Genomic DNA, 9,473 nt, shown 5'->3' with positions numbered 1-9,473 from the left:
GGATGTGTCCCTCTCAATGGCTGCTTAAATATACACACTCAATCTATCTCTCCACGCACTCTCCAGGTCTGTTCTCCACACCAGACAGAGTCTGGCTCCCATTTCCCCTTCAGATGTTGAGGGGAGGAGAGCACTAACCTGCTGACAGGGAGAGACAGGGAGAGGGAGAGTCCTGCTGTTGCGTCAGGCCTCGGGGAGATGATGCAGCTGTTCCCTTTCTCCTGAAACATGGCAGCATGGCATATGATTGGTGAGAAGTCATAGCATATGACAACAGTATTGCTCTCCCTTATGTGAGAATGTCATTTGAGGTTATTCAGGACAGTAAAGGCTTGAATACAGGACAATCTGGAATAGAGGAGTTACAGTATATCGGTAGTGTCATATCCTTTTCTGTGTCTTGAGATTTAGCGCCCCCTACTGTATGCACACTTTATGTAACTGCTGATGTCAGACTCATTACAGACCAATTCAGATGAATCTCAAGATGACCGTACCTGACTTGTAGGACAGTCCATTAACAAGGTATAGCTTGATGATGATCATTACTATAAATTAATCAACAAATAGGTGCACATGACTGCACTTTCCATAATAAATATATAATAATGTAATATAATAAATATAATATCAAATATAATTGATCATAATAAAGTTAGTTAGAAACAAATATACAGATATTTATGCACTTATTACACCCACTGATGCACTTATTGTGTTTTTTTTTGTTGTTGTTAGAAATGCTCTTAAAAAACCTAATTGTTTTTTTCCATGTTGTAAGTCGCTTTGGTTAAAAAGCGTCAGCCAAATGAAATGTAATGTAATGTAATATACACAGCTTGAATAACATAGATGGTGGGCGACAATATGTGAATGTGCCTGCCTATTCCCTTACCAGTTAATGTGGCAGGCATGAGAGCGGTCCCTGTCCTCTGTTAAAGTATGCTGTGAGTTCAGTGGAGTAGTCCTGTTGGTGTGTCCAGAGAGGCTGTGGGACAAACACCAGTGCAGAGGAATGGCCTTCCCCGCCGCCTGCAGCCTGAGGAGGAGCTGCACCTAGACAGCAGCTCACCTGTTGAAACCCCCCCGCCCCCCCACATATGAAGCCCAACCCCTGCTCCACCTACACACACCTGTCAAGGCATCTCTTGCCAGGGTCTGACCAGCACCGTGTATCTGAGGTAAACAGACCTGCGCACACACACACACTGTAGGAAAGGTCAAAGGAGCTTTTACTTCATTCCCTCCAGCCACTGAGAGAGTGTGTGAGAGAGAGAGTGAGGGATACAGAGTTTTTAAAAAACTAGAGAAAGGAAAAACTAGAACAAACAAAAAAAGAGAAAAACATTGTCTTTTCAGGATTTCAGCTTCTCCTCTGAGAGATGTGTTTTTTCCCATCCCTTCAAATAAGAAAAGAACAAAGGACAGGTTCAGTTCCACAGTTTGGCTTTAGAGTGTCCATCTCGGTAGTTGCAATAGAAGAACTGGCGGCGGCGAGCTCCTCAGAGATTGGCTGTGGCCGAGGTGCACTGCGCCTGTCATAGGGCCCTCATTACATCATGTAAACAGTGGGGGCAGGGTTGCCATGGTAACACCTCTCCGTTTTCTCAGGCTTCCACTGGGAAGCAGCCACCAGCACCACCTGCTTAGCAGGGAAAGAGAAAGAGGGAGTGCTTCAATTTAAGAGTCCTTAAATTCCACATGCACCAAATCCGACACGCTGGACAGACAAAGCTCTTCCCAGTTAAAAAAAGGGGGCCTTCTCTTTTGTCCCTTAATGAGCACCATAGTTCAGTAGCTGTAGTTCTCCATGTAACCAGGATCATGTCCTCAGTGTCTGTTTGGGTCTCAGTCCAACAACATACAACATTGTACTCCACATCAGGGTGAAGCTCTCAGCTGCGGTCCTTCCATCAGACAGAACAAACAGACAAAGCAGCCTGGAGACCTGCAGATGACAGGAGAGGAACTCAGTCATAGCCCACACACACAACAACCTCATCACAACAGTCAGTCATGAGCGCAGAACACGTTCCTGACCTCTTCCTTTAGAACATCTTTTAAGTATCGTTACGATATGTCAGAACCTGGACCACAATCAAAGGTAGAGTTGCATGAATGTCCAGACATGATTTATTTAGTAAGTCACCCCACATCCCGCTGGACATAGATGTCCCTTGTTTAATGAAAACACTGTAGTCTCAGTGAGTGCCCCCAGCTCTGTAATAAGGCCTAATAAGGGACGATAACAAATGGAATGACCTCCTAAAGCCTCCCGGCCAATAAGGACAATGATCTGCCTGTCAATCACGTCAGGGCAGCACAGTGGGCGCATGTGGGCCAGTAGCTGTGGGAGAGCACTGAGGGGAGAGGGGGGGGGGGGGGTCTGTTTGGCTCTATCAGCATGCCTGACATCCGTATGGTGGACACTACCATCACCATTTGCACATTGTTTTGGAGAAACAGGGTACTTGTTGACATGTGAGTAAACCCAAAGAAAGAGCCGGAAAGGCTCTTGAGCCTTCAAACCCACCTGATCTGGTTGGCCGGAGAAACTACGACCAAAGAATGAAGGCTAAAGAGAAGAACAAAAATAAAAATAAAAACTGCAGATGGAGCCAGGGAGTGAAAAGAACAGAGGAGGTAAGGAGGAAGAGAAGAGAAGAGAAGAGAGAGTTGTTTAAGTCAGGCGGAAGTGAAGAGGGAAATCAGTTGACAAACTCTAAGAGTGCATTTACATTCTCTGACACTGAAGAGAGTTACAGTCAAAAACACACAAACCACTGCATGAGACAGACTGCCATGGTTCAGAGGATCTCTGATCTAACATGACAGGTACAGTACATGAGAGTCTTGGCGAGAGTTTTGTACATTTCGACTAGATTTTCAACCAGCCACAGAGACCAGCTCAGTGATGGTTGGGGTATTTGCCTGAGAATAGCTGTCAGAATCAGGTTATTCTAAAATACCAAATGATTCCCAAAATCTGATGCACTTTCTCACCGTTCATTTTCTCTCTCGTGAAATTGTGTACATAGAGCCCTCTTGCATGCGCGCGCGCGCGCACACGCACGCACGCACGCACGCACGCACGCACACATACACACACACACACGCACACACGCACACACGCACACACACACACATACACACACATTCCATCTTGAAGGCTCCTTGACGGTTGACCTTGACTTGCACATTCATTTCACACCACTAAGATTTAGCCCATGGCTGATAATCCTGGGGATTTACCTTTTCTTCTAATTCCTTTATCTGTCGTTTCTGTGCTTCTATCCACTCCTCCAGCTCCTTTATTCTCTGAAAAATTTGAAAGGCAGTTGAAGTCAGCAAAGTTCACTTGGACTGAATTTTCATGCAAGCCGATGCAATTTAAAAGTTACTGGATAACTTTATTGTAACACTTCACTAAACACACAAAAGAAAACATTCCCCATGATCACCGTCTGATTACTTTGAAGGTTTTGGATGTTATCTAAAGAACCTTATTTAAGGTGACTTATTCATGTGACCAAAAATAAAACTGCTATATCCCCTGAGAAGCTTTAGATCAAAGCAAGTGATAAATCTAATCTGCTCCCTGTAAACAATCTCAACCTGCTCTAAATAGTTCTATTCCCTCCAGCTAACAGGCTGTCATTATAGCTCTAGAATGGCATCTCCAACAAGCACTAATAACAGGGTTAGCCTAAGGGAAATTGATCATCCTTACTCATTCATTCTGTCTGTCGATGCAACCTGATTTTAATCCATTACAAAGTGTTCTTTATTTATCTGCTCCACTGAAAGAATAATCTATGAAGTAACAGCATCTGTGTATTTCACCAAACTTTTGTTGATGATACTCTCTTCCCTGCATGCCTATGTGTGCAGTATGTGCCTGTATCTGTGTGCAATAAACATGTTTTAGACAAATAAATATATGTGTGTGTGTGTGTGTGTGTGTGTGTGTGTGTGCGCGCATGTGTGTTTGTGTGTGTACTTGTGTTTGAATGTGTGAGTGTGAGTGTGTTTGAATGTGTGTGTGTGTGTGTGTGTGTGTGTGTGTGTGTGTGTGTGTGCGTTCCTATAGGAACTTTTATGTTTGGTATTCTCTCTGCATGACTGGTGTTTGGTACAAGTGGTGGAGAGTAAGTAGCCCCATAAGAGCAGTAGAGTGCATGCAGAGTCTATATCACTTCACGTACAGTAGATCAGCATACTATACAATGCGCATGTACAGTATGTGTATCATACAGTATGTGTACCTGCTGTGCGTGGTGCACCAGCTCCATCCTCTCGCGCAGTATCTGTGCGTCCCTCTCGCGCAGCTCACTCAGCACCTGCCTCCTCCACTGCTCCACGGCCCTCTGCAGCGCGGCGCGCTCCTCCTCCGACAGCAGCTCCGACACCTTGGCCCCCGCCTCCTGCTGCAGCGCGTCAAACAGCATGGCCTCCAGCTCCAGGATACGCTGTGGGGGACACAACCTCGCCTCACCATATAGCACTATATGTGACACAACATGCATGTGTATTTCTATTTATGTGTGTGTGTGTGTGTGTGTGTGTGTGTGTGTGTGTGTGTGATGATGTGGTGTACTGACAGGATGACAAAAAAACCCACCCTATGGGCATGGTCCACTGACTGCTTTCTGTAGTCCAGCTCCTCATCCAAATAGCCTTTCTGTTTGCTGAAGAGGTCCTGGAGGGGAAACAGTGAGGCAATGGTTACATTATTGTATTATGAATTATGCAAATAGTTCAACTTCAAAATAGTAGAGTATAAATAACATGTAACCAAACTGCCTACACCTGTTCATAATATTAATATGACATGAAGCATCTTAGGAAAGGTGGTAAGTAATGAGGGTGAAACATTTCACATAAATGAATAACCTTCTCTGAATTAGTAACCTTCTCTCTACATTATTATTACACTATTGGGAGACATGTACCAATACATTCACTTTTACCAATATTCTTCTAATGAACACTAGATGGAGCTGTTGGAGCATTTTCCCACCCAATGAAAGGGGTGGAGACAACACTAGAAATCTTAGTGCAAAACTGCAGCAAAATACCTTCTCACTCTCAATGTCCAGCATTTTCTGTGTTAAAGCGGATTTGGTCACCTCAATTTGCTCTAGCCACTGTGTAGAAGAGAATGAAGAAAGGTTATCAACATTAAAAACAATGAAATACTAGTACTGAATTGAGTATACTGAACCTTAAAAAAGATACAAGATTGTTAGTCACTGGTACCTTCTCAGCCAGAGTGAGAACAGTCCTGGCATGAATGACCACCACTTGCTCTTCATTGGAAAGGGTCTGCGTACAGGGACACAGACATTAGTATAGGTGAAGAAAAAGGCTACAACACAACATACAGCATATGTATTTAAAAGCTCTGTACACGCAGACAACACAACACAACACGTAGTCACCTGACACAGACTTGGACAAACACACACATTTACAGAAGAAAAGCAACATACACTTACGGCGTTATCCCCCAGAATATCCAGCTTTTTCATCAGCTCGGAAATGACTATGTCCTGCAGCACAGAAAATGACTGAAGGTGTTGACAGTGCCTGAGGCTACATGCTTTCAATACAATTCTGTCAACTCTCAGCGTCAAAGTTGGTAGAATACCACAACTTTGACTAAGTAAAGCTGGAGAGTCGTGTGATGCCATGAGTGAAAATGGAGGTTTAACATGTATGTTCATGTTTATGATTCCAAAATGACTATGCAGAGTACTACTTCAACAGTCCTACCCCTTCTCTCAGAATACATGAAGCCAATTCTCAGAGAGACGTGAGTTGCTGGTACAGCTACAGTAACAGTCCTGTGGGCCTGTGTCCTTACCGAGACTCCCTCTGCCTCACAGTAGACCTGCAGTGGGCTCACTCCCTCACTGAAGTAGATGTTATGGAAGTTTATGGCAGGAGACCTCCTCTCTCTCTCCTGTGGAGGGAACACAACTGTCACCAGCTCTGCTGCAGTGGCCAGAGATCTAATCCATAATGTATAGCCCCCATGCTCACGGCCACTCTCTTCAGAGAGACATCAGAGGCAAGCAGCATATGATAAAGAGATGTCCGCTTAGAACTCTAGCTAAATGTTCAACTGAACTGGGTGTGTCAAGAAAGCTTCTAAAGTGGCAATTCATTACAAATAATTCTGAGAAAGAGGACGGAGAATGACTGAGAGCTGGCACTTACCTCGAGTTCAAGAATACGGAACTCTAAAAGTTCATTTTGGTCTTTAATGTCTTGAATCTCATTTCTGAAACGATGCTCCTCTGATTCCATTTGCTTTATCTGTAAAAGAAAAAAAAGAGCACTCAAAACTTCAAAATGTTTTTTTTTCGCTGTATAAAAGCAGGTGTCAGCGCTCACGCTTGCAGGATTTACCTTTTCGACAAGGACTTGATTCCTTTGATAGAGCGCCTGCTTCTCCTCAATCCATTTCATATCCTTCAAAAGAACAAAAACAAAGAATCTAAAACACACAAGCATCTGTTCGTCAGTCTCAGCCAAGTGACTGCATTTGGAAAGACAGACAGCAGAAGACTGAACAGCTCTACTCCAGAAGCCCAAAATAGGCCACTACGGCTTTGAAGTGGAACTCCCAGCGGTGGCGTAGACGGGCCGGGGGCTGGTGGTGGTGGGCGTGGGCGCGGTGTGTGAAATAAACAGGTAGGGCGGCGTGGAGCTTCAGCTACAGCTCAGTGCTCGGGTCGGGCGATGGCGGCGGCCATGGCAGTGTAAGTGCGGGGCCTGTGGAGTTAATGACAGTGTTCTCCCGCTCATGCGCCGCTAAAGCATCGCGCGGCCCCGACGTCTCCCTGAGAACTGCCCCTGTTGAGTCAGAGGAACTCTCTGTGCTCCTCCAAGATGCGCCCCGACGCCTCCCAGAGCAATTTAGAGCAGGCAGGGCCTCTGCCCAACGCAGTTCAAATGAAATGTGATATGTCATCCCGTTCCTGCAGGAGCCTAATTCATTCTGTGGAGCCCGGGCTCTCAGCGCCTTTATTACCACGGTGGGGAGGGAAGGGTGGAATACGAGTGAGGGAGGAGGGGAAGGGTGGAATAAGGCTGAGGGAGGAAGGCGGCACTTCTGTAAAGCAGTTCTTCTAACGCTCCACTATTACCGCCAGAGCAGCTAATGAGACTATCAGGGCCGGTAATAGGCAATCTAGCGGCTAGGACCGTGCGGGCCCATCTGATACCCAGCAGCAGATGGTGTTTGGTCACACAGTTGTTAATTTTGCAGTGTGAAAAAAAGTGTGACAGTGTCCTCTGTACGGAATGAAGTCGAAGCACTTTGCAACTTAATGGAGTTCTTCAACGGCATCAAACTTTCTTGGATAGCACATGCAAAGCGATTGATTCAACTTAAAAGCATTCAGACAATATCAGCTTACTGCTGCAATAGCTATTGAGCACTTCTTACTGGCAAGAGGGCATAAGCATATGCTGGCGCTATATCTTACCTGGCCTTGCTGACTTAAAACACACTCCAGGTCTTGGACTCGGCTTTGATAGCGCATGAGTTCAGCTTCCATTTGTTCTCGTGTCTGAAAGGAAAGTAGACTTTCATTACATATCCAGAGAACGAGCTCATTGTACGAGCCCCCGAGATCCACATAAATGTTATGTATGGATTGATATCCTTATCAGCAGCAGATGCTTTGATTGAAGGCATTCATTATTATAAATTGTACGACATTTATTGCAGTCAGATTATTAGATTTCACTTGTCACACATTTTATGATACAATAAAGGCATGAATGTAAAATGCTAATTGTCTGAGCAATCAGCGGTTGCAAGTCAGTATTTTACTCTGCTGTGTGGTTCATTTTGCAGGATGCTCCAGACAGTGTGGGCAGTGATGAGTGGGTGTGCTGTGTGTTTGTACCTTGACCTCCTTCTCAGCATCAAAGGTGCCCCCGACCTGCTCCTGGAGAAGAGCATAGGCCCGCTGCAGCGCCTGGTACTCCATAGTCAGCTGACGAAACCTCAGCTCGGTCTCCTCTCTTACCATGCCCTGGGATCACACACACACACACACACACACACACACACACACACACACACACACACACACACACACACACACACACACACACACACACACACACACACACACACACACACACGGACATATACGCTTTAGGAATACATGAGACCATATCTCCCCAGGGGGCAATGGTGGCATAGATATCGAGGGCTTTGATCTGAAAATGTCACTGAACATATCTGTCTGAAATGTCAGCTTGTTTGTCTGGGACCTCCCGTAGCATGTTCCCCGTGTACCCCCTGACCCTCGTACAGGTCACCGCTGACGTGAGCACCCCTCACCTCCTCCAGGTCGTCGTCCGGTGTGCAGGGTGTGCGGTCAGTGTGGTAGGAGATGGACGAGCCGTCCGAGTCCAGGGACGCCTCTTCATCATAGCCGAAGAACGTCTCTATGACGGGCTGCTGAGGGCACACAAGAGCTGTACACTCCAGCACTGCACGAACATCACTTGAGAGTCACTAATGGCGTGCCTGCTTTAGGACTGATAGTGTATCCACTATCTTAATGCAATCATTATTCATTACACTTAATCCTAGTCTTAATGGAAATATTAATCACATTATCTATTTCTATCTTAATGAATAATGAGGTGTCCAAATTAGTGGCTTTTATAGTTATGGAAAACATGTAATTACATTATTTCATCTTTTCATCATTTGAATATACTGGCAAATGAGTGCAACCATGTTATTATACACAACACAAGTGCATTAAGAACTCTCCCATTTTTAATAAACATTTGGCTCACTCTTACTGAACACGCATTCACTCTCAAAGAGCAGAGTGACACGTGTACACACACACACACACACACACACACACACACACACAGACACAGACACAGACACAGACACAGACAGACACACACAGACACACACACACACACACACACAGACACACACACACACACACACACACACACACACACACACACACACACACACACACACACACACACACACACACACACACACACACACACAGACACACCTTGCAGGGCTTGATGGACTTCTTCCGTCGAGATGAATCTTGTCTCCTGTACCTCAGCAGCATGTCCCTCTCCTGAGGCAAGGCACAGAGGAGCACACTGAGTCCTGCACACCTGCACTCCTGACAACCCCTCTCCCCACACTGAGCTACACTCACACAACCTACATACAACATACATATTTACCGCACAGATATGTATGTATACAATTGATATATATTTACATAAAGATATGTATGTATACAATTGATTTCTGGCAGTTAGGAATTGTGTCTACAACATATGCAGGTAACATGGCTGCAAGCATCCTGTTTATAACACAGGAACATGTATCTAAAATACTGAGACACTGTACAGTACATCTATACATTGAACAGCACACAGGCCACTAGAGAGGCATA

The 9,473-nt window shown here is 45.2% G+C and overlaps 1 protein-coding gene across 5 annotated transcripts in view; it reads right to left on the bottom strand.

Annotated features, from left to right (window-relative positions):
* Nucleotides 1-1,118: 1,118 nt before the first annotated feature.
* The window catches only part of jakmip3 (Janus kinase and microtubule interacting protein 3), a 35,414-nt gene continuing 27,059 nt past the window's right edge, over nt 1,119-9,473 (bottom strand). Inside the window, exons 10-24 of one of the 5 annotated variants that reach the window (XM_062526769.1) lie at nt 9,075-9,146; nt 8,366-8,485; nt 7,923-8,051; nt 7,497-7,580; nt 6,415-6,477; nt 6,223-6,321; nt 5,867-5,965; nt 5,493-5,552; nt 5,260-5,325; nt 5,079-5,147; nt 4,622-4,699; nt 4,266-4,469; nt 3,253-3,318; nt 2,534-2,606; nt 1,822-1,948 (exon numbers count right to left, since the gene is read on the bottom strand). In XM_062526769.1, coding sequence (XP_062382753.1) covers nt 2,556-2,606; nt 3,253-3,318; nt 4,266-4,469; nt 4,622-4,699; nt 5,079-5,147; nt 5,260-5,325; nt 5,493-5,552; nt 5,867-5,965; nt 6,223-6,321; nt 6,415-6,477; nt 7,497-7,580; nt 7,923-8,051; nt 8,366-8,485; nt 9,075-9,146 — 1,260 coding nt within the window. In that variant the 3' untranslated portion in view covers nt 1,822-1,948; nt 2,534-2,555. Of the gene's footprint in view, nt 1,949-2,533; nt 2,607-3,252; nt 3,319-4,265; nt 4,470-4,621; nt 4,700-5,078; nt 5,148-5,259; nt 5,326-5,492; nt 5,553-5,866; nt 5,966-6,222; nt 6,322-6,414; nt 6,478-7,496; nt 7,581-7,922; nt 8,052-8,365; nt 8,486-9,074; nt 9,147-9,473 lie in introns of all 5 variants that reach the window. The other 4 variants (XM_062526770.1, XM_062526766.1, XM_062526768.1 and 1 more) reach the window with 4 other exon arrangements.

Source organism: Sardina pilchardus, chromosome 22 (assembly GCF_963854185.1).
Source record: "Sardina pilchardus chromosome 22, fSarPil1.1, whole genome shotgun sequence".
In the NCBI taxonomy this organism is placed as follows: Eukaryota; Metazoa; Chordata; class Actinopteri; order Clupeiformes; family Clupeidae; genus Sardina; species Sardina pilchardus.
This window is presented reverse-complemented; position numbering and strand designations above follow the sequence as displayed.